The sequence below is a fragment of the Gossypium hirsutum genome, chromosome A04 (assembly GCF_007990345.1).
Source record: "Gossypium hirsutum isolate 1008001.06 chromosome A04, Gossypium_hirsutum_v2.1, whole genome shotgun sequence".
Lineage (NCBI taxonomy): Eukaryota > Viridiplantae > Streptophyta > Magnoliopsida > Malvales > Malvaceae > Gossypium > Gossypium hirsutum.
Window position 1 is genome coordinate 75404011 of NC_053427.1, and position 25288 is coordinate 75429298.

Below are 25288 nucleotides of genomic sequence, written 5' to 3' on the forward strand. Positions count from 1 at the left end.
CCGCTCAATCTAAATAGAGGCATCCACCTATATTTAAGTGTGAACACTCTTCTAGTGTGAATGCGCTTCCAAGACACTAAGGAGTATATTTAGGCATAAGAACCTCATACTAATAGAGACATATGATATACGCCCATGATTATCCTTTACACATTACATTTAGCGAGGCTAATTGTTTATCCTGCCACGCCATACTAACGGACAAGAGGACCTCTCCTATAAAGACCCTAAAGAAAGATAAAGAAGGGATCGATATTTTAGCATCCTAAGGTAACTTTGATCAATTATCTTCTTGATCAATTTGTCCTCTTGTCCCTGTTCCAACTCTCAGCTTCTTTAGGTGAACGAACCTCCATTGCACCACTTTGATCTCCTTCTTTTCTTCCTCCCTTGTTGTACTCGATATCAACAAACATATTAGAATCTTTTAAATTTTTTATTTTTATAATTTCAAATATATATATGAATTTTATGGAGGGTTTAGATTTTCCTATTTTTATAATTTTATAGGTTTTTAAAATTTTAGAGAAAAAAAACTTTATTTTTTTATAATTTAGATTTTTTTATAACATTTTGACAATTTTTTTAGAATTTTCTTTTGAAATTTACGCTTTTAATTTTTGAACTGCTTGTATGACATTTTGGATGCATATCTCGTTTGAATTGGTTGTATTTTTCATTTTAGTTTTTTTAATGAAAAAATACACTAAAATAACTAATGATGAAATGAAAGAATAAATACTAAACTAATTTTAGAAATTCTTCAAATACCGAACTAATAATTTTTTTTGGCATAATAAAAATTTTGGCCTTAATGTTTACATTTAATTCCTTTTAAAAGGAATCAAATTTGATTATCAACTTTTTTAAAAAGCTCCAAATTTGACCATCAATCTAGGAGTCAAATTGTTATTGTTTTAACGAAAATATTGATTAAAATGTTAAATTTTTAAACATGACAACCCATATGACAATTCACATGTGCTTCATGTTAATTTTTTGAATTATTATGTATTTTTTATATATATTGAATTTTGAATTATTTTATTATACTTTTTAATATTTTTTTATAATTATTAAACAATTTGTTGATGTGGCATACAAACAAATAGTGTTATGTCAACATAAAGAGCACGTGAACTGTTACACAGTTTACCATGTTAACATTGTTAAAAAATTAATATTTTAATTAGTAATATGTTAGAAAAACAATTTGACTATTTTTTGAAAAGTTAAAAGCCAAGTTTAATTAAAAAAATCAAAAACCAAATTAACAAAAATATAAAAGTTAAAAGATAAACTTATCTTCTTCTTCTTTTTTTTTGTACAGTTTAGTTACATATTGGTTGGGCTTTAAAGCATCCATGACTTTTAACCCAACAAGATTTTGGAGAGAATTTCATGTCTGTAAGACCTATTATTTTTCTATTGTATGTATTTGTGTTCAAATATATCATTTTGGATTTACTATTTTTTTAAATATATTTTATATATGTATATATAAATATTTATAAATATTAAATAAATTCTAAATATAAAATATTCATCAATTATATAAAATATCCTTTCAATAAACTTCATAAATACAATTTATTATTAAACAAACTTAAAATAAACAAATAAAAAAAATCCCATAATTAAACAATAATATCATCTTATAACAACCCACCATCTAACAAGACCAAACTAAAAAAAAAATTAATTTTAAATTTTAAATGGCTTCTATCGGTCAATGTGGATAAGATCAATTAATACAATACTAAAATTTAGACTAAAACAAAACCTAAAGTTTATTGTTTTGGTTTAGTATTAGAGTAAAACATTCTGACGGACACAAGAAGTACCGATACAAATTCACTACCTTAGTGGAATTCCATGGTTCCAGAAACAGAGCTTTGAAGCCCATAACTAGTATTTACACCAACTAGGCTTTTTAACCAAAAACCCATATAAATGAGAGAGCTAAAAATAGAAACTTTGACATAATACAGGTGGGTCCTGGTAGGCTATATGGTGGATGCTATCTTCCATTTGGATTGATTGCAGGCATAATCACCATCACACATTTGTCAGCAACAAGCAGATAAGCAAACAACTGCCCAATTGGAAGTTTTAAACACACAACCAAAATTATAGAAAGGATCAGCGGAAAATAGAAAACTGAAAAAGAAAAAATGGTTCAGGCAATATCAACTTCGTCCTGTTGCAATATCCTCTTCTCAAAGTCACATCGATCCACCTCTCCTCATAGTCTTCATCGTTTCAATCACTACTCGCCAAGTTTCGCACACAGAATTTCCACCGGCGTTCAACGTAAAGCGGTGGAACTTCCATTGCCGGAAACAGTGACACAACAAGTCCAAAACAAGGAGCAAAGGAAGACCCAGTTTGCACTCGAGAATTTAACCTCTTGGCTGTTGAAACAAGAACTAGCAGGCAACATTGACGCCGAGCTCACTGTTGTTCTATCAAGCATCTCCTTGGCTTGTAAACAGATAGCTTCGTTGCTCCAAAGATCAAGCATTATTAATCTCACCGGCGGCCAAGGTACTATCAATGTCCAAGGTGAAGACCAGAAGAAGCTGGACGTTATATCCAATGAGGTTAGTCTATGTTTCCAATGGGTTTTATTTATGTCGTTTAGTAACATGAGACAAAAATAACATGACATGTTATGAAGTTTATTCACTAACCCAAGGTACATAATATAAGTTTAGTTGTTCTGCAACTGCCTAAGATCAAGTGGACGAACAGGGATTATAGCATCAGAGGAAGAAGATGTACCTGTTGCAGTTGAAGAAACTTATTCTGGAAACTACATTGTTGTCTTTGATCCTATTGATGGATCAGCCAATATTGATACTGCATTAACAACTGGATCAATCTTTGGCATATATGGCCCTGACGAGCAATGCCTTATCGATCTTGATGATAACTCCACGGTAATCCTTTCATCTGTAAAGTCTAATCTTAAACAATAACGGTTAAAATACCATGGAGGCCCTATATTAGGAGTAAGATTGCATTTACCCCATTACTCAAAAGATTGATAAATTAGTTCCTATGTAATAGATGAAAAAGTAATTTAATTCTTCTATTCAAAATTTTATCCATTTCATTAATCTATTTACATCAGCATTAATGTAATGTACAAAGACTAGTTTATTTAAAATTTTAACTAAAATGATAAATTTACACATTAATATAATGTACAAAGACTAGTTTGTCAATTTTTTGAATAAATAAACTAAATACAATCCGACTTATATAGTACAAGGGCTTCCATGGTACTTTTACAGTCAAGAACACAATTAACCAGCATAAATTACCTGCAGTTTTGTATCCTACAGCTGCAACTAAACAGTGGAAGTGAACTGCAAAAAAGCAGCCCACATTTATTTAAACAAGGCCACTGTTTTAATCTCTTACCTAAATGGTTTCAACTCGTTTACAATACAGCTTGATAAAGCGAGAGAAAAATGCATCATCAATGTTTGCCAGCCAGGGAGAAATTTATTGGTTGCTGGCTATTGTCTATATTCAAGCTCTGTTGTGTTCACCATCTCCTTAGGCAAGGGGGTGTTTGCATTCACCCTAGATCCCACTTATGGAGAATTTGTGTTAACACATGAGAATATCAAAATACCTGAGTCTGGTAAAATTTACTCTTTCAATGAAGGAAATTATGACCTCTGGGATAACAAACTGAAGAACTACCTTGACCACCTGAGGCAACCAGGATCCAATGGCAAACCATACTCAGGCCGCTACATAGGTTGCCTTGTTGGTGAAATTCATCGAATGCTGCTTCGCGGTGGCATCTATGGCAACCCTAAGAACAAGAACAGCAAAAATGGAAATCTGAGGCTACTATATGAGTGTGCACCAATGAGCTTTTTAATAGAACAAGCTAGTGGCACTGCAATAGATGGAGTTCAAAGAATTCTTGACATCGTACCTGAGCAGGTAACAGCTTAAACAAGAACCATATTGGCTAAGAATTACAATGTTAACGGGAGCATGTCCTTGCACTAGACAAGCATTAATGGCTTTAGCATGTTATATTGGCAGGTACACCAACGTACACCAATTTTCATTGGAAGCCCAGATGAAGTTCAGAAATTACAGAAGTACTTGGCTTGAGCTGTTGAGCACCAACATATGGGTTTCAACCTTTTTGCATGTTATGGGCATATTTCAAGTACACAAGATGACAAGACAATTTTCCTATCAAGGATGACGAGAGAAGTTTTCAATTAAAGAATTACATGATTAGACAATCAAAATGCTATCAACATCTCCATGGTATCTTTAGTATCCTACATGATAATTAAAAAATACAACATTTGATTAACAATTCTTGAGTTTGTAGAGCATCTATGTTGCTCAAATTTTAAACAAAATCACATTGGCAAACATAACTTGATCTTTACAAAGAAATTAGCTTAATGCCATGTTAAAATGCTTGAAGGGTTTAGATATTGCTTGTAGTGAGTGCTGTACCGATAGTCAGCCAACTAGTCATCTTGATGGTAAAACCACTCAGTTTGTAGCAGAATAATTGTTTTTATCCGGAGAAGTTCTTTGACCTTTTGCTGCAAATTCAGGAAAAAGTGAACATGAATAAAGAGAAATATTAACCTTCAAAATGATGACTGTAGCAGGATATAGTATTTTACCAGGGCTCAATATCTTTATGCATTTTGTTATAGACTTCATTGATGTCAAGGTGTTGGGTCCTGCAACCATAGGACATGCAGAGTAAGCATACAAATATCAGTTTAGAAGCAATAAAATTAGGCAGCAGTGAGCTTTACCACCTTCTGCATTCATATTTTTTTCTGAAAACACTTCTGTGACAGTAGATGAAAACCCTGACATGACTTGATTAGCCCCCAGATTGTCATCCCCCGAGTCATGAGAGGACCTGTGAGGCATGACAGAAAATAAACGTCAGAGAAAAATGACTACACGGAAATTAATGAAGAAATGAGTAGAGAAACTAATGGTCAAAAAATGTAATTTGATTGAAGTTAGAATCAATACCCTGAAAGAGCAGATCCAGAAGTACCCAACGTTGGTTGGGAAGGGTAGCCAATTGCATCAGGTCCAAGATCAAGATCCACTAATAGTTCCGAGAAGGAGAAATTTTCACCAAAAGCATCTAAATTTGGCAAATCCAGGTCAAAGAGATCTGCATCTATTTCAGACTCAGACGTGGAGGTCTCGTTCATTATTGGCTTGTACACATCAACTGTTGCATCAGAACCATCAAAGTCCAGCCTGCTCTTTACATGATCCCTCTTGCCAAGCCTCGTTAAGCCTGTCTTAACTGGTGAACAAGAAGAAATGCAACGATTCCTCTCAATGGTGTAGCACGTCATTTGTTTTAATGGACTAACCGTGACTCTCTCGGTTGAAATTATAGTGCAGTTAGCAGGAGTGATCTCTTGAGGAGTATTGCTGTGACCGCGGTTAGCAGTTGAAGAACCACCAAAAGGAGTCATTAATTTATCACTCTGAGGAGAAACTGCTTGCGGGGGTGTCTTAGGACCTGAAGAATTAGTTGGAGGGGACAGCTGTGGCCGATTGAACAAACACTTTGCAACACCAGATGCGTGCATTGTCGATTCATTGAGTGTGCAGCTGGCGGGTGTTGATTGATTTAAAGAACGTAACGGACCATCTACTTGTCTATTCATTACATTATCAGACTCTGGCAGCTTCTCTTTTCCTGCAACAAACATGTCAGGGATGTTATGGATGTATCAAGCCATGAAATGATGGGGCATAAGAATGAAGAAAGCATACCTTGGGTTGCTAACTTCGTAGAAGTTGATCTGCTACGAGTTTTCTTTGCAGGTGTTGAGGCTTCAGCAACAACTTCCGAGCTCCTTTTATTTCTTGTTAATGGCTGCCTTGGAACTGGCGAAGAGTAATTGTTTCTCTCCATTCTGGAATTAAAAGGACCAGATACTGGAATAACAGTTGGTGTACTATACACAGGAGGGCCTATAAAGCAAGAGCATCGACAAAATACAGGAATTGCTTAGCAAAAAGAACACAAGAAATACGCATATCAATTTTTTGATCATATACCATGATTTGAAATTATTATCATGAAATAATTCTCAAATAGAAATAGAACAACTTAGACATCTCCAGAGTACTCTAAAACCCAATTGCATCAATTGAAAACTCAAAATACTTATCAAAAACAAATTGCCACTAGTCATCAATTCCAAATATTCCATTTAGCACAACAAAATATTCAGAATTTATTACTACCATACTAACTATACAAACATCTAATCAAACAATAATTTTGAGCTAAAACGATGACACATATATTTGATAAACGTTTCAGTCTTCAAAGGCTCAAAATCTTCCAATGCTATCATCAACAGCTCAACCTAAAGTAAGATCTACATGGCCAATTCTAATACAACTAAGTAACCACCCAAAGCTCAGCATTTGTACCTGGAGGAGATCCGGCACGTGGATCTGATTGAGGAACCACGGCTACTGTTTTAGTTGCATCAGCATGAGGAATCATAGGCACTGATGCAGTGGCACTTGCATTGTAAGCGTTCATTACGCTTTGCATTCCCTGCAAAAGGGACTGAACCCTGCATTTTTCTTGCTCCAAACGAGCTTTTTCCTGCTCTACTATCACCTTTTGCTCTTTCAAACAAATATACTCGTCCAACATCGCCCCTAAACTCAGCAAACTCTTCGGCGCCTATAGCAGAAAACAAGAAATAATTCAAAATAATAATAATAATAAAGAATGGAGATAACAGATTAACGAATCCAGTCAATTAGGGACCTACCTCTCGAACAGGGGATTTTGAAATGAGAGAAGAAGCTTCGTTTCTGAAAATGGAACGAGTTTCGGTGTAGTTGTTATCGGAAAGGTAACGATCGACGATGAATGCAACTTGGACCGGAGTGACTTTTCCTTTGCCCAGATTCTCCGGTTTCTTAGACCTGCTTTGCTTCCCCATTTTCCTTTGGAAAGTGAAAAGAAAGATAGAGGGAAAGGAATAGTGAGGGAATTCCAGATTGGACTAAAGATATATGATTGTGAGTTAAGAGAGGGAAAGTGTGAAATGGCGCCATGGCTGAGGTGAAATGAAAAACGCGGCAGAGTTTGAAAATTTTTGGAGGAAAATAGAACGGGAAAACCCCCTTTTTTCTAATCTTCTTTCCGCTTCCCGGGAAAATCACATGCCAATGGCTTTTGGAATAATAAACTTAATCAATATGGGTAAAATATATTTGTGGGTATCTATATCTTGACTTTTTTTTCAAATTGGTTCCTATGTTTGGTTTCCATTTACACAAAAGGATACTTACTACAAATAATGTTAACTTTTTTATATGGCCCAATGAGCATGGTGATAATGACATAATTGTGATGTTAATATTTGAAATTTTAAAATTATTATTTTTTATATAATTTATATTTTTTTTATTTTTTATGAAAATTATAACAAAATTACATGACCCAAAGAGAATATTTCGTGTTTTTTATTTATTTTTAGAAATTTATAAAAAAATCTATTTGATTTTTATTATAATTTATATAATGTTAAATTTAACTCTCAATATTTAATTTTCTGACAATTGGCTTTTGTTCTTTTTATTTTAGCTATATTTAGCTATTAACCTTTCAAAATGAGTCATTTGCTTTTCTTTAATAGCATATTGACTAAAACATTAATTTTTTAATGATATTGGTGTGGCAACCCACGTGGTAGTTCACGTGCATTTCATACTAACATGGCACTATTGTCTTATATGCTATATCGACAAATAATTTAAAATTTATAAATAAATTTAAATAAACTCAAATTCAATATATATATATATAAATTTCATAAAAGTTAAAAAAAAAAAGGAGCATTAGATATATGTGGATTGTCATGAAAACTTTCATGTTTAAAAGCTTAGCATTTTAGTTGTTATTTTCATTGAAAAAATATTAATTTGACTTTTTTTTAAAAGGTTGATGATCAAATTTGACTTTTTTAAAAAAGTTAAAAATTAAATTTAACTTCAAAAAGAAAATAAGGGTCAGTTTAACAAAAAATATAAACTTTAAACATTAAATTTGATTTTATGCCGTTGTAATTTTTATATATAAAAATTATCATTTTTATAATACATTATGGAATTTATAAAGAAAATTATTCTTTTTATTTTTACAAAACATTATATATATGTATTGTTAATGAATTTTGTTATACTTTTACTTTTTAAAAATTTTCATAATTTTAAATGATTACACCATCGTGACATCCTCATTGCCACATGAGAAATATTCTTTATCCCAGGCAAGTGTGAAATTGTACAACATAAACCAAGCATAAGTACCATGTTGAATTAAAAGAAAACATAAGCACCAAAATCAACATCAAAACCAAAAACATATAAATGGTAAGATAAATTATTCATTCCAAGACAGTGAAACTTTTAATTTCATAACTGCATTACTGTAATGATAGTGTTTATTAAAATATAAATGGCAAAGTTTTATATTTTATGATGAAGCTTCTCTTTATTTTCAAATAGCTCCTTAAATTGTATATTTTGTCACCATATTCTATTCCTTGTTTGAACAATTATCTTGACATATCTTTGGGATAGATAAATACATAATAAAGTTGACATTTTTTACTTTGATCTTCATGGTGTATTACACTATTAGCAAATGATCCTCAGAGCATATAGAACGAGAGAAGATCGGCAAGTCCATGTTAAGCCTTATGATTATCCCTTACTTGGAAACCAAACTAACTATTTTACTTGGATGATGAATGAATTTATGGGATAGTTATTGAAGATATTTCAAGAGATATATTCAACCTTTTACTAAAAAGTTTTATGCTTGTCAAAAGCTGTTGAAGAAACTCTTGTATCAGCGTATAAATAGGTTATTGATTGACTTCTTCTTTAATCATTCAGGGGTGTATTTAGACACTCATTGTTTAAGGATTTTTATGGAGATGTATCTAATTTGAGGTATTCGGGGAGAGCGATTTGTAACAATTTGATTTGACTTTGGAGCTACAACTATCCATTGGGAAAGGCTAGATTGGGCTTTAGCCAATAGTTGTATTGGATGAATTTTAATTAAAATCATTCTCTGAGCAAGACTCCACAAAATAGGATTAGGGAATCTAAACTGCATTAAGAAATATTGTGTCTTGATTCTCTCTCTACTTATCTTTTTTACTCGTGTTATGGATTTATGTTTATTTCTATCATTGATTTGCTTCTTGCACTAATATACTGCTTGCATTCTACTAAAACATCTGTCTAAACACCTGTCTGAACGTTGAATTGAACTGAGAGTAAATTGAGGTTCTTACATTTATTAAAATGATTTTATCTCATGTAAGTATTTTAAATATTTAGATTAAACTCCACTTTCCTGAGTTTGGGTTTCTCGAATTTGTTGAAGGTAATAACATTTTGTTTATTTAGAAAAGTGTTCATGCTACCAAGACTTTGGAATTTATCAGAGTCTTGGCACAAGGCATAATATTAGAGTATTCATGGATCCATGGATTCCAAATGAAACAAATTTCCATGTGGATTCTATTCCTTTAATAGACATGAAGGATTTGCTAGTGAGTGATCTTTTTAGTCCCAATGGTGACCTATGAAACGTTTAACTAGTAGAGGGCGTATTGGCTCTATTAGAATTAAGTGACCCGAATCCTTATTTAAATAAAATACAGTGGTAAAATAAAATAAAAGTAAAATCCATATAGAACTACACTTCTTTTATTTTATTTTAGAATAAGGTTTTTAAACCTTATTAAACTCCATCTATTTTATATTAATTAGAATAAGGTGTTTCAATCTTACTACACTCCTATTAGAATATGGCTTTACAAGCCTATAAATAGACAGTTTATTCTTCTTGTATTTATTCAAATTCGACATAGTGAATTTTCTTCTCTTCTGCCATTGTTTTTTCCCGAAAGGGTTTCCACATAAAAAAATCTGTGTTCTTTATTTTTATTTCTCTTTTCTTTATGATATATTGTCATTACCGACATTCTATTTATTTTACAAATTGGTATTAGAGCTTCCAGATTTTTCATCTCAATCACAGTAATGGCGTATTTGAAGTATGAAATTTCGTTGTTGGATCGCAACACCAGATTTGCATTGTGGCAGATAAAGATGCATACAATTCTTACACAGATGGACTCAGAGAAATCCCTGCTACAGGTAGATAAGATGCATTCGACATTGACAGAGGAAGAGAAGAAGCGTAAGGATCGAAAGGCGTTAACACAGTTACAACTGCATTTGTTTAACAAAATTTTACAGGATGTGATAAAGGAGAAGACCGCTGCTGGATTATGGAAGAGGCTGGAACAAATATGTATGTCGAAAACTCTAACAAGCAAGCTACATATAATACAGTGTCTTTATCTCATCGTTTGAAGGAAGATGCATCTGTGAATGAACATTTAACAATGTTTAAAGAAATTCTCTCAAACTTGGAGGACATGGAGGTTTAGTATGATAAGGAAGATTTAGGGTTGATTCTATTTTGTTCGTTGCCCCCTTCTTATTCAACCTTTAGAGACACAATTTTATATAGCTGCAAGTCTCTCATAGTTGATGAGGTTTATGATTCTTTGACCGCGTATGATAAGATGAAACATCTTATGGTTAAAATTTACTTTCAGGGTGATGGTCTCATTGTTCGTGAGAGACAAGATCGAAATACTGATGATGATCGTGGAAAGACACAAGAACGGAATCCTCACGGTAAATATAAGGGTAGATCGAAGTCTTCAAACAAAGGTAAAACTTGTAACTTCTGCAAAAAGAAAGGGAACATTAAATCTAAGTGCTATAAGCTACAGGATAAAATCAAAAGGGAGGCTGCAAATCAAAAGGAAAAACAACCAGAAAATTCTGGTAAAGCTGATGTTGTAGAAGACTACAGCAACGGTGAACTTCTAGTCTCTTCTGTCAACAATTCTAAAGTGAGCGTTGAATAGATCCTTGATTGAGGCTGTACCTTCCACATGAGTCCCAATCGGGATTGGTTTACAGCTTATGAAATAGTGCCTGAAGGTGTTGTTTTGATGGGAAATAATGCTTCATGTAAAATTGCAGGTGTTGGAACGATTAAAATTAAGATGTTTGATGGAGTTGCCAGAATACTCAGTGACGTGCGACATGTTCTAGAATTGAAGAGAAATTTAATTTCATTGAGTACTCTTGATTCAAAAGGGTATAGATACACAGCTGAAAGTGGGGTTTTGAAGATTTCCAAAAGTTTCCTCGTTGTGATGAAAGGGCAGAGAAAGACTGCCAAGTTATATGTTTTGCAGGGTTCTACTGTTATTAGTGATGCAGCTGCCGCTTCCTCTTCATTGTCAGATGATGATATTATTAAACTTTGACATATGTACCTAATGTTACGGGTCAGAGTTCAAAACCCGTGACCATCAAACCAAATGCATCAGATGGAGGTCTATTGTTTAAATGATGATCATTTGGCCCACGAGAGCTGGCCCGATTCAAAGAACTGTTGGAGAAGCCTGTCAGATTGAAACCTGGTTGGCCCGATAGCGAAGATATCACAACTTAGGCAATTATGGTAACTAATCTTAACAGATAGAAGGAATCATATCTTGTAAAGATTAGATATGATTTGATATGGCATATCTTGTAAATCCCTTAAATCATGGGATATGGTTAATCTCATTCGTCGATGTAAATATATCTTGTCCGTCGATTTTGGGGAGCTCAACTATAAATAGAGAGCTTTCCCCTCATTTGTACTCACTCTATTACATTGTTTTATTATTCTTTGTGAATAAGAGAATAGAGAGCATTTAATCAAACACTTTACGAGCGTCCTTTTCTGTTGTTCTTTTGGTTACTTCTTTTGGCATAAATCGCTTCCGTTATACAATTGGTGCTTTGAAGGAGTTCTTAAGGAATTCTTACTTGAGTAAAGGCTGACTTAGGCGAGTTTGGACGAACGAATCACCTAAGACCGTACGGATTGTAAGATAAAAAGTCTAGCCCGTGACAGGTGGTATCAGAGCTATTGGTTCAAAGGCACTGGTGATATATCGAGAGAAGAGTTTGAATAAAAGTGGGCGAGAAAGTCTTTGAGGGAGATGCTGTCGGCAGTAGAGGTACGTGTCGGTAAACTTGAAGAGTCCGTGGAGGACGCAAGAGAGTCAAACAATGCACTTGGGGAAATCATTGAAGACTTGAAGGAGCAGTCCAGGGACTTTGTGACCATGTGTCTCACTTTCCAAAGGGATAGCATGCAAGATCTTCTAGATTCCCAAAAGAAGAAGCTGACAGAGAGGAACAATGCTCTCAAAGTCATGGTGAAGGCTTTGAACGAGGAAACAATGGCCACGACGTTGGCTTTGAGCACAAGAATAAAGGAGCTCGAGGGAGATTTGGCCTTGTGTCGAGTAGCGGTGGGGGAAGGAGTGTCAAGTGCAGCACTCAATAACGAGTATGTCCTGAAGCTAAAAGAGTTTGTGGGGACAAGGTTTACATGCGATGTGGACAATTTCTTATAGAGGATGGAAAACTACTTCCGTGCCAAAGGCATCATGGATAATGCGGGTAAGGTAAATACTGCTTCATTATTTCTTACTGATATTGCGCTTTTATGGTGGCGAGGTAGGACCACAGATAAAACGCAATGTGAGATTAGAACGTGGCAAGAGTTCCAATATGAGTTGAAGGGACAGTTTTACCCAGAGTTTAACGAGAAAGAAGCTCAGGCAAAGTTACAAGGGATAACGCAACAGGGCACAGTGGGGGAGTATGTTCGAGAGTTCAAGGAACTCATACTCCAAGTTTCAGATATCACCGAGAAAGAAGCATTTCTTACTTTTCAAGAGGGATTGAAGTCGTGGGTCAGATAAGAAGTAGAACAAATAGGTGTCCAAAAGTTTTCGAAAGCCATGGCGGTAGCGAAATCCGTAGTTAAGCTTGGTCTAGAGAAAGACAAGCTTGGATCTTCCAAGTCCGAGGAAAGGGGCGTATGTGAAGGGAATCACAATGAAGACAAAGATGATGACAATGGCAATGGTAAAAATGGTGGTAATGGGAAACCACGAATTGGGAAGAAGAAACCCAAGAGGAAAAGGGACAAGCTGAAATACTTTCTCTGCTACGGTCCACACATGTTGAAGAAATGTCCGAAGACATTTGCACTTAAGAAGAAGCCAGTGGATAAGGCCTTGGGACTTAGTTCAAGCGTAAGGATGTCGAAGCCAAGGAGGCTGAAAGAGATAAGAAGCTAGTGAAGTGCTTCTTGTGTCATGGTCTGTACAGGTTGCGGAAGTGTCCAAGAAAATCTATCATCGAAAGGAATGATGGAGTAGACAATGAGCTCAAGAAGCTTGGTTCGAGCAAGGGAAAAGCCGAAGCTAAGAGGGTAAAGAGGAAGAAGTCTGTCATCGAAGGGAACGATAGAATAGACAAAGAGCCTAAGAAGCTTAGTTCGAGCAAGGGAAAAGCCGAAGCCAAGAGGGCAAAAAGGAGCAAAAAAAGTGAGTAAAGTGCTTCTTGTGTCGTGGTCCGCATGAGTTACAGAACTGTCCAAAGCAAATCGTAATCAAAGGAAATGCAACATACGAGCTTGATGAGTCGTCGAAGGGGATTCCACCAAAGGAAGATGAGAGTTTGTCATCAAACTCAAAGGAAGAAGTTGTGATGAAAACAGTGAAGTTGAGACCAATGAGGCTCAAGTCGAGTGAAACGTCGGAGTTGGCCGTGTCATCGACAAGGCTTTCATCTATGGGAGAGGTGGGTGGTGCATTGGACTTCAAGGAAAAAAAGTGATGCATGTGGGACAGTTGACCCGAGTAAATGTAAAGGTACATTCCGAACACTCTTATAGTGTGTTACATTCTAACTTGTTGACTTCGCAAGAACGTAAGGGCCTTTTTGAAGTTCTTAAGCAATGAGGCCGAGAGACTGTGGGCAAACGAAGCCAAGTATTGTAAATCACGAGAATTTTGTTCGAGGAGAGTTAGAATGTGGGCAAGGGAGTGACATAACTCCTTGTCATCAATATGTACAAACGAGTAAGACAGCTTGAGTTAAGAAGTGATAGAAGCCGATGCAGAAGTCCCGAAAGAAGAGAAAAGCTAAGGTGTCAAGATGAGATTAAGACGAATCAAGTCAGTGCCATTCGAAAGTCGTAACGAGGGCATTGCAAGAATGGATGGGGGAAAATGTCACTGGTTAAAGTTCAAAGCCCGTGACCATCAAACCAAATGCATCTGATGGAGGTCTATTGTTTAGACGAGGATCATTTGGCCCACGAAAGCTGGCCCGATTCAAATAACTGTTGGAGAAGCCTGATTGGCCCGATAGCGAAGATATGACAACTTAGGCAATTATGGTAACTAATCTTAAAAGATAGATGGAATCATATTTTGTAAAGATTAGATAGGATTTGATATGGCATATCTTGTAAATCCCTTAAATCATGGGATATGGCTAATCTCTTCCATCGATGTAAATGTATCTTGTCCATTATGTTTTTGGGGAGCTTAACTATAAATAGAGAGCCTCCCCCTCATTTGTACTCACTCCATTATATTGTTTCATTATTCTTTGTGAATAAAAGAATAAAGAGCATTTACTCAAACACTTTACGAGCGTCCATTTCTGTTGTTCTTTTGGTTACTTCTTTTGGCATAAATCACTTCCGCTATACAATTGGTGCCTTGGAGGAGTTCTTAAGGAATCCTCACTTGATTAAAGGCTGACTTAGGCTAGTTTAGAAGAGCGAATCACCTAAGGCCTCACGGATTGCGAGACGAAAGGTCTAGCCCCATGACACTAGGGCATATAAGTGAGAATGATATAGAAAAATTGAGCAAAAGAGAACTTTTTAATGGGTAAGGAATTTGCAAACTAAATTTTTATGACCACTGTATTTTTGGAAAGTAAAAGAGAGTTTGATTCACTAGAAGAATCCATAACACGAAAGGAATGTTGGAGTATATTCATTCTGATCTGTGGAGGCCATCCAGAGTGCCTTCGAGAGGTGGAGCTAATTATATGCTAACTTTTATTGATGATTTTTCCAGAAAAGTTTATGCGTTCTTCCTGAAGCAAAAAAGTGATGTGTTTTCAGAATTTAAGTATTAGAAAACTATGATTGAAAAATAGACGGGAAAACAAATAAAATACCTCTGCACAAATAATGTCTTAGAGTTTTGTTCTAATAAGTTTAATAAACTGTGCAAGTCAGAAGAGATTGTGAGACACTTGACAGTTCATCATACTCCACAGCAAAATGGCATTGCAGAACAAATAAACAGAACGATCATGGAGAATGTTCGATGTATATTGTCAAATGCCAATTTACCAAAATCATTTTGGGCCAAAGCAGCCTCTACTGCATGTTTTTTGATCAATCAATCTCTATCTGTTGCCATTAAGAAAAAGGCTCCACAAGAGGTATGGTCTGGTAATCCTATTAATTATTCTGATTTAAAGATCATTGGGTGTCTTGTGTATGCTAATGTTGATAATGGAAAATTAGAATCGAGATCCATTAAATGTGTTTTTCTTAGTTATAAAGCTAGTGTAAAAGGGTATAAGTTATGGTATCCTGAAAATAGAAAAGTTATGATTAACAGAAATATTGTTTTTTATGAAACTGCTATGCTACCTTATCTCTTAAAGATTCTTCCAATAAAGAAAATCAAAAGTAGGTGGAGCATCAGTTTAATACATAATCTACAACAGAGTCGACTCCTCAAGTCAGTACAAAAATTGAGAATAGAGTTGCTTTTTCACCACAATACTCTATCGCCAAAAACAGAACTAAAAAAGAAATTAAACCTCGAAAGAAGTATGATAAGGCTAATTTAGTTGCTTATGCTTTAAATGTGGCTGAAGATATAGATGCGAACCAAGAGCCATCTAATTATTCTGAGGCAGTTAGTTGTGAATATTCAGAAAAGTGGATGTTTGCTATACAAGAGGAGATGAGATCACTCCACAAAAATAGAACATGGGATCTTATGAAACTTCGTAAAGGTAAAAAAGGTTGTTCATTGTAAATGTGTGTTTAAAAAGAAATAAATGAATTCAGGAGTTAAATAACCCAGATATAAAGTAAGGCTTGTTGTAAAGGGTTACAGTTAAATTCCAAAAGTAGACTTCACAGATGTGTTCTCCCTAGTTGTGAAGCATAGTTTGATTCAAGATTTGCTTGGTATTGTGGCCACGCATGATTTGGAGCTTGAGCAATTAGATGTAAAAACTGTATTTTTGCATGGAGAACTTGAGGAGGATATTTACATGCAACAACCAGAGGGTTTTACAATCTCAAAAAAAGAAAACTATGTTTGCTTGCTGAAAAAGTCTCTTTACGATTTGAAACAGTTACCAAAACAGTGGTACAAGAAGTTTGATTCCTTTATAACTTCTCATGATTTCAAAAGAAGTAGTTTTAACAGTTATGTTTACTTTAAGAAAAACAGTGATGACTCTTTTGTGTATCTACTTTTTTATATTGATGACATGTTGATAGTAACAAAAGATAAATGAGAGATAAGAAAGGTCAAAACCCAACTAAGAGAAGAATTTGAGATGAAAGATTTGGGACTAGCAAAGAATATACTTGGTATGGAGATTTTCAAAGATAGAAAAGCAAGTAAATTGTACCTAAGTCAGAAGGGGTACATTGAGAAAGTTCTTTACAGGTTTAATATGCAGAGTACTAAGCCTGTTGTACTCTTTTAGCAGTCCATTTTAGACTTTCTTCGGCTTTGTCTCCATGATCAGATGATGAGATTGAGTACATGTCATTTGTTCCACACTCTAGTGCAGTGGGATCTCTCATACATACTATGGTTTGTTCACGTCCAGATTTATCATATGCAGTCAGTGCAGTTAGCAGATACATGGCGAATCTCAGTAAAAAACATTAAAAAGTAGTTCAGTGGATTTTAAGACACTTACGAGGTACTACTGATGTTTGCTTACAGTTTGTAAGAATTAGAGATGGAGTCATTGAGTATGTTGCTGCTGATTTTGCTGGAGACCTTGATAGAAGAAAATCTCCACAGGTTATTTATTTACAATCGGAGGTTGTGCAATCAGTTGGAAAGCCACTTTGCAAACTACAGTCGCTTTGTCTACCACTGAAATTGAGTACATGGCGATTACTGAAGCTTGTAAAGAAGCTATTTGGTTGAAGTGACTATTTAGTGAACTCAGTGAATACCTTAAAATCAATACAGTATTTTGAGACAATCAGAGTGCAATCTTCCTTACAAAAGATCAAATGTTTCATGAGAGAACAAAACACATTGATGTTCGGTATCATTTTGTTCATGATATTATTGCCGTGGTGATATTGTTGTGAGCAAAATTAGTACTCATGAAAATCCTGCAGATATGATGACTAAGTCATTTCCTATAGCCAAGTTTGAGCGTTGCTTAGACTTGGTTGGTGTTCATTGTTAAAGTTAAACCCTTAAGGGGTTTTATGGAATAGGTGGAGAACTTGTTCGTTAAGAGTTCGCATTGAATAACTTGTTCATTGAGAATTCGTGTCAAGGTGAAGATTGTTAGAATTAAGTGACCCGAATCCTTATTTAAATAAAATACAGTGGTAAAATAAAATAAAAGTAAAATCCATATAAAACTACACTATTTTATTTTATTTTAGAATAAGGTTTTTTAAACCTTATTAAACTCCATCTATTTTATATTGATTAGAATAAGGTGTTTCAATCTTACTACACTCCTATTAAAATATGGCTTTACAAGCCTATAAACAGACATAGCCTATTTCTCTTGTATTTATTCAAATTCGACATAGTGAATTTTTTTCTCTGCCATTGGTTTTTTCCTAAAAGAGTTTCCACGTAAAAAAATATGTGTGTTCTTTATTTTTATTTATCTTTTCTTTGAAATATATTATCATTACCGACATTCTATTTATTTTACAAGCTCCATATGGCGCTGAATGTATTTTGAAGATATCTATTGCACGTACTAAGCCAAATGCTAGAGTTATTTGGCATTTCACTTGTACAATGGTGTATGAAGCTAAACTAGGTTATGCACTAGCAATAAACTATTTGTCCAACATTATGAACTTGGTAGTAAATAGTCATTGGTCTTCTCTATGGAATTTGGATGTCCCTCTAAAGTTAAGGACTTCTTGTGGTGTTGTGTGCATCGTTTTCTTTCTTATAAGGGATGATTGGCTAAAAGGGGTTACCCCATAAACCCTACACGCTCTCAACATGGCTTGGTTGATAGCAGAGAACATATTTTGCTTGAACATCCTATAGCATTAGATGTATGGTGAAACTTTAGGCTTGTTGTGGATTCTTTATCTATTATGCTTTTCTTCATTTTATACTATCAATGAACAATGCCTTTACTAAGCATTATGTGATTGCAACTGCTTGAATCTTATGGTAACATAGAAATCTTTTTGTTTGGAAAAGTATTAATTAATGCCTTGTATCTCACTATCATTTTTGTGGAAGATAGGTTTTTGCAATATTGGATGGAAGCTCGCTGCATCATTGACTATGTGCAAATAGCCCACTACTATAAGAACGACTAGTAATGGTCATTAGAGTAGACCAGATCAGAACTGCTTCAAATGCAATGTTGATACAGTGGTGCACGCTTCACAAGATGCTTCCTAATTTGTTGTTGTTATTGGGGATCACTCAATAGCTTTCATTCGAGGTTTTTTTTTAATGCACAAAGAGTGTCTCATGGAGGTCAATCGATTAAACGAGGCTCATTCGACCCACTTGAACTAGCACAATCTGTGGAACATGTGGAGAAGCTCTTCTACTTGAAGCCTTGGTGGCCAAGTGAAGCACTTATGGAAAATTAGGACTACATTGGTAAATATGGAAAGTAATATTAGAAGATTTGATTTTGTAATCTTAAAGGATTGAGTCAATCCCTTAAGATTCTCAATTGTAGACAGGCTTTAATATCGATCATTGATGTAATTAAATCTGTACAGTTGGTTGTGGGCGAGCTCAACTATAAATAGAGGTATTTCCTCTCATTTCTAATATCTCATTCTTTGTAATCTTTCTAAAGGAATAGAATATTTTGATAGCATTTACTCAAATACTTAGCTTGCTTTGCTTTGCTTTATTGTGGCATTTTTTGTTTTTCGTTGCTTTTTTGCTTTGAGTTGCTTCCACTTTATTTTTTGTGCATTGGAGAATTTCTATCGAGAATTTGAACCTCAAAAAATCACCTAATGCCTCACAGATTACGAGATGAAAGTTCTAGTCCCATAATATTTTACTAAGCATCATATGGTGACAGCTGCTTGAAGCTTATGGTTACATAGAAATTTTTTTGTTTGGAAAAGTATTAATGCCTCGTATCACACTATCATTTTGGTCGAGGATAGGTTCTTGCAAGATTGGACAGAGGCTCGTTGTATCATTGATTATGTTCAACAGTCCACTACTGTAAGAATGACCAGTAATGGTCGTTGGATTAGACCAAATCAAGATTGCTTCAAATGCAATGTTGATGCAATGATGCACGCTACGTAAGATGGTTTCTCATTTGTTTCTATTCTTTAGGATCATTCAAGGGCCTTCATCCAAGGCTTTTCATATTTGTTTCCTTTTACTTTAGATCCATGTATGGCCGAACTTCTAGCTATTCAAGAGATTCTTTTGTGGCTTAAGGATGAACATTTTGATAATGTGCTTATCGAATTGTATTGTAAGTATGCAATTGCAGCTCTTTGTTTGTCAACATTGAATTTTTCTGAGTTTGGTGTGATTCTACAAGATTGCGTTATGTTAAAATCATTCTTTCAACTTTTGCCTTACACTGGACATGACGAACTGCTAATAAGGCAAATCACGAGTTTGCTCGAGTAGCCTTATTTTATACTGATTGTTGACATTGGACGATCTTCCCTATCCTCTTTTCTCTATCTTAGATATGGATCGCTCTTTGTCTTTTTCCAATAACATTGAGAGACATAGGTTCGGGTGTACGGAGTAAGCTTAGCAACTTGAGATTTAGGTGTTCATCGGTTTTTGGTTTGCTCTTGTATTGTTCACTCAATTTTACTTAGAAAAACTATTACTTTTTAAATTTAATGCTAAAATATTAATATTTAGTCCGATTTAAATAATTATCGTTAAAAGAAATCATAATTATATTTAAAACACAGTCGGTTAAACGTTGAGAATATGTACGAATGTTTAAAAAATGTAATAAATTAAATGCAAATTAAAAAAATTAAATTCCTAAAAATAATTAAAAATATATTAAAATAAAATAAAAATATTAAATTTTTTTAAAATAAGTTAAATAAAATTCAATTTAAAAGTATGTAATAACAAAATTACAAAAAATATTTAAATTTCCTCAATATTAATATTCTTCTTTTAAGCTATCATACTTGTCACTATCTTCTATCCTCATTTGTCAACTTATTTAACTTTTAATACAATTAATTATCTTTTGATGCCCATTCTTTCATTTCACTTTACATAAAAAATATTTATTGCCGTCTAATCAAACTCTTTATATAACAAGCATTAACAATTAAATTGCATTATCAATTAAAATAATCTTTCGTCTCTTTTCGAATGCTATTTTCATGACTTAATATTTCATTTTCAAATAATATTGACTTTATTCTTTTTTAGATATATCTAACTTATCAATGTTGTTGGATGTTAATGTATTTATTTATAGTGTTAAATCTTAATTTTGATTGATATATATTAGTAGTACTAAGAGTGAATGTTCGATCAAATTGAGTAAAAAAAATTCTATTTTATTATTCTAACTCAATCTGAAATTTTTTTGAATTGAATCGAGTAAAATTGTTCGAGTTAAATTGAAAAAAATTAAACATGTCAAATAAAAATATTGTTACAGTGTGACTAATTCTATGTTAGAGCACTTAAATTTGAAAACCCTATATATATTTTTAAAAACTCAAAGCAAAATAATAAAAAAGTAATATACTTGAGTATGATAAATTTGAATAATTAATTAGATCCCAAAATTATTATTTTAGAAAATTTTTAAAATTTTTATTTTTTCTATATATATTTTTAGAATTTTTATACTTTTTTAAAATATAAAATATAAAATATTTATAAATATTTTGAATTTTAAAAATTATTTTGACCTTTTTTTGAAATTTTTGTTGAGGGAAACCAATTTGCTTATTCTCAAAGTTGACAGGGACCAGAAGGGTATCTATACCAATCTGTTATTTGAGTTTTTCGAGTTATATGATTTGTAAAATTCAACTCGCCTCAAACTTGAAACTCAATTCGAGTTGACTTGAAAAATTCGAATAACTCAATTTGATTAACTCGAAATTTAAATTTTTATTTTATTTTATTGAATTAAATCGAGTTTTGCTCATTCATAAGTAGCGCTGAATAAATGATAAATAATATAAAATAGTAATTGTAAATAAATATGAATACAAAATATTACTTTAATATTAGTATTATTTCATATTGATTAATTAATTTAAAATAGTAAGTAATTCTACAAAGTTTAATTCAATATTATTATGACTTCATTTAAAAAAATAATATGATCAAACTGCGATGGGGGGACAAATGAAGTTGCATTTGTGCAACTGGAACAAATTACATACACCTATCCAAGAAGGGAGGCATTAGATAGACTAAACTTATGAATGAAGCTTTGCTCGCAAACAAGCACGAATAATTATGACAAACCCAAATGAACTGATAACATAATTATTGAAAGCCATATAATGTAGATTGTCCTTTCAAATATGTCAAAGCCAAACCATCCCATTTTTGGATGTGAAAAGGCATTTTGGAAGGAAGAGATGTTTGCAATACAGGCAAAGATGTTCAAATATGTTGCGGGAAGAATTGTTGAATTGCCACTTCTTACCATGTTTTAGACCGTTTGGTAATGCAAAGTAAGAAATCCCAGATTAGTTGAAGAAAGACTTTTAAGAAGGTTTAAATACAGTATTGTCTTTCATTTTTATTGAGAAATTAGAGGCTAAAGGCTTAACATATGTGTGTCATCATTGTTGATTGATTAAATTTATGTTCGTGACACTTATTTTTTTGTTTTTAGACTATTTTTTCAGTTTCAGGAAATCGTAGTTATTTTTAAAAACTAACACTGCTATTTTATTATTTTGTCCCTTCAAAAAAAAGTATTCTCAATTTTCATAACAACACGCAAACAACAATCTCTTCTTTGCCTTTTCTTAGCTCATCTGTTTTTTGTTCAGAAAATGTTTCGACCAAGTTTTCATTTTTAATTTCTAGTCTACTTTTTTGAATACTTTTGATAAAAGCAATATCAATTGTATTTCACTTTCTTTATTCGGATGTACGATTATTGAAGTATTGTGTTAACTTTGAGAGATAACGTTCACTACACAATTACACCGATCAAGGCGGATTTGCTTCTAAAGCAGTGATTATTTCACGACACAATGATTATTTTATTTATTTATACTCAATTTATATATCGTGTCAGTGCTAACTATTTCGTTTTGCAATAATATATTTTTAACATAGACTGTATATGGTGAGGTTTAATAACTCACTTACCCTGGTTAACAATTAGAGAGTCAACTATAGTAAGTGTTGGGATGTGAATAGAGTTACTAATCAACCTGGTCATCAAGAGAGCTTGAGGGATCTCTTTAGTAGATCCTTATATTTGTATGGAAAAAAGATGACACGGGCAATGTCTTTTCAATTAAGGAGCTTTCAATATTCTTTGGAAAACTTATAATGGTTGTAAGAGGCCAATTCTACTCAACCCACTAAAAAAAAACCAACAAAAAAAAATCCGTTAAAATCCAAAGTCCATTTACAAGACCTGAAAGCCCAAAATTTACAAACTCAAATAATACAAAACTTTAAAGCCCAAATGGCCCGCAACTTAAACTATTTTCAGTAAAACTAAAAATTTTAGCCGCCGTTCCTCTCGCGCCGCCCGAGGCACTTCGTCCCGAGGCCTGACGCCACTGGCGCCATTGCACCAAAACGACAAAGGCAACCCTTCTCTCATCTCTGTTGACCACGCACGGTACCTGATAAAAGAACGAAAAAGGACAAAACAACAAAGAAATAACGCAACAGAAACAATAGAAACATTGAAAATATATAGAAAAATCAAGATCTAATGTATTATTCGGCTATAAAAGCCAGGTCCACCATGTATTCTTTTACACACACGAAAAGCAATAAAAAACAACAGAATAGAAAATTTTAAAGGTGATTTTTTTTCTATTTTCTTAAGAATTTATTTTTATAAATAAAACATAAAATAAAAAGGAAAAGTTTAAAAACCGCACCTGACGGTTTGCATTCCGTTGTCGTGAATGGCCGAGGTTGTCGTCTCTGATGAAAGGTGACTCCCTTCCAAAGACCCTAAAATCGAAGGGTTCTTCTTTTCTTTTTTTTTGCGATTTTAACGTTTAAAAAAAATAACTCCAAATCGGGGTTTGGAGAGTCAAAAAGCAAAAAAAAATGGGCCCTTTTGCTTTTTTGGCCACCATGGACGGCGGCGCTGTCATCGGTGATCGGTGGCCGCCACGGTGTCTGATGGGCGGAGCCAAGGCCGGACCTAGGGACTGAGAGAGAAAAAGGAGAGCTTTTTGAGAGTTTTTTTTGTGTGAATAATTTGGTTTAAATAGACCCTTAAAACGACGTAGTTTTAGGGCTGGCTTTAGTAGCCCTAAAACGACGTCGTTTTGTCCCTTGACCTGAGATCCAACCCAAGACTCCCCAGGATCCGCGTGTTTTCAACAAAAGGTATATTTGAGAGATTAGTCCTTTGCGCGTTTCAATTTAATCCTATTTCGTTTTTTTCTTTTCTTTTTTAATTTTACCGTACAATTTTATTTTACTTCATTTTAGTCCCCTGGGGAACGATGTCGTTTTGAGGACAGGGAATAATTTTCCAGTTAGTCCTTCCTCTTTTACATGCATTTTATTTCAGCCTTTCATTCTCCCCTTTCCTTTTTTTAGTTTTTACAATCTATCCCTTAATTTTGTCTAAATTACATTTTAACCGTTATTTATTTATCTTCAACCCTTTATAGATTTCATATATATTATTTTATTTATTCATTTATCTATTAATTATTTTTTATCCTTTTTATACATTTAAAGATTATAATGTTTACATTTTCTTTATTTATGCACTTGTTGCCCGTATTATTTTTATTCTTATCATCATTCTTATTACTATTATTTATTTGTTTATCCATTTATTTATTTACTTGCTTATTTTTTATATATTTAAAAACAAGATTATTACATTTTTCTATTTGTACATTTTTATTCATTTATTATTATGATTGTTATGATATTATTTTTATCTTATTTTTACTATTTTGTCATTTCTTTTATTATTCTCACATTATTTATGTTTGTAATCGTCATAAGGCATCTTGCATTTTTTTATTTTTATTACTTTATTTATTTTATATCATGGATTAATATTCTTACTATTGCTATAGTTATATTGATATTATCATAGCATTTCCTTATTCACTTTTTATATATCATTCTAATATTCTACCCGTATAGCCATTTTATAATCACTACATCATGCATTATGTTTAAATGTAATTGGCCGCTTTTATATTATACCCCAAAATAAGATAAATACCCATCGTTTTAAATATTACACTTGTTGTTATTCAAAATTTTTTTTTTGTAAAAATAAGGCAATGTTCCGTATTTAGAGATTTGAGAAGTCGTGCCCTAACTTAAGGGGTTCCGACTTTCTTGTTGAACCTAGATGACCGAATATCCTTTTAAAATTAAAATATGTGAGATTTAATATAAAAAAGTAAAAGGCAAACTATTTTCGAGACGACATCGTGTCCTAACTTACGGGATACGACTTTTTGTTACCTTGAGATAAGAAAGCCTTTTACATACGTTTCGATCTATTTAAGGGATTTAACTAAAAATATATACATTAATACAAAGAGAGATCGTGCTTTAACTCCTTTCAAATTTTTAATTTTCGACACTAAAGACATCAAATAATTAATTAGGTACCAATTTTGGGCGTAACGAGGGTGCTAACTCTTTCTCGTGCGTAACCGACTCCTGAACCCGTTTTCTAAACTTTGTAGACCAAAAATCGTTGTTTTAAATCAAACATCTCATTAAAACGATCAAATTACGAGGTGATCTGATCACACTTCATAAAAATGATTGATAGCGACTCTATTTTTGTTTTT

The 25288-nt window shown here is 33.4% G+C and overlaps 2 protein-coding genes across 2 annotated transcripts; one reads left to right on the forward strand and one right to left on the reverse strand.

The window, feature by feature from the left end:
* The first annotated feature begins 1805 nt into the window (after nt 1–1805).
* Nucleotides 1806–4449, forward strand: LOC107948854 (fructose-1,6-bisphosphatase, chloroplastic). The gene is made up of 4 exons (XM_016883502.2): nt 1806–2603; nt 2718–2942; nt 3460–3966; nt 4072–4449. Exons 1-4 carry the CDS (start codon nt 2175–2177, stop codon nt 4141–4143), a joined length of 1233 nt encoding a protein of 410 aa, XP_016738991.1. The 5' UTR covers nt 1806–2174; the 3' UTR covers nt 4144–4449.
* LOC107948853 (uncharacterized) lies at nt 4287–7123 on the reverse strand. Its single transcript, XM_016883501.2, has 7 exons — nt 6834–7123; nt 6481–6742; nt 5812–6012; nt 5047–5734; nt 4821–4927; nt 4680–4739; nt 4287–4595 (listed from the first exon to the last, which is right to left on the reverse strand). Exons 1-7 carry the CDS (start codon nt 7005–7007, stop codon nt 4543–4545), a joined length of 1545 nt encoding a protein of 514 aa, XP_016738990.1. The 5' UTR covers nt 7008–7123; the 3' UTR covers nt 4287–4542.
* Between the last annotated feature and the right edge of the window lie 18165 nt (nt 7124–25288).

What these genes read in the sequence shown, in the direction of transcription:
- LOC107948854 (XM_016883502.2), top strand. Translation starts at nt 2,175, where the DNA reads ATGGTTCAGGCAATATCAACTTCGTCCTGTTGCAATATCCTCTTCTCA. An exon ending in ATCTTGATGATAACTCCACG is followed by an intron (nt 2,943 to 3,459) that starts GTAATCCTTTCA and finishes TTTACAATACAG; the next exon opens with CTTGATAAAGCGAGAGAAAA. An exon ending in TTGACATCGTACCTGAGCAG is followed by an intron (nt 3,967 to 4,071) that starts GTAACAGCTTAA and finishes TTATATTGGCAG; the next exon opens with GTACACCAACGTACACCAAT.
- LOC107948853 (XM_016883501.2), bottom strand. Translation starts at nt 7,007, where the DNA reads ATGGGGAAGCAAAGCAGGTCTAAGAAACCGGAGAATCTGGGCAAAGGA. An exon ending in ACGTGCCGGATCTCCTCCAG is followed by an intron (nt 6,013 to 6,480) that starts GTACAAATGCTG and finishes CTTGCTTTATAG; the next exon opens with GCCCTCCTGTGTATAGTACA. An exon ending in TACGAAGTTAGCAACCCAAG is followed by an intron (nt 5,735 to 5,811) that starts GTATGCTTTCTT and finishes TGTTTGTTGCAG; the next exon opens with GAAAAGAGAAGCTGCCAGAG.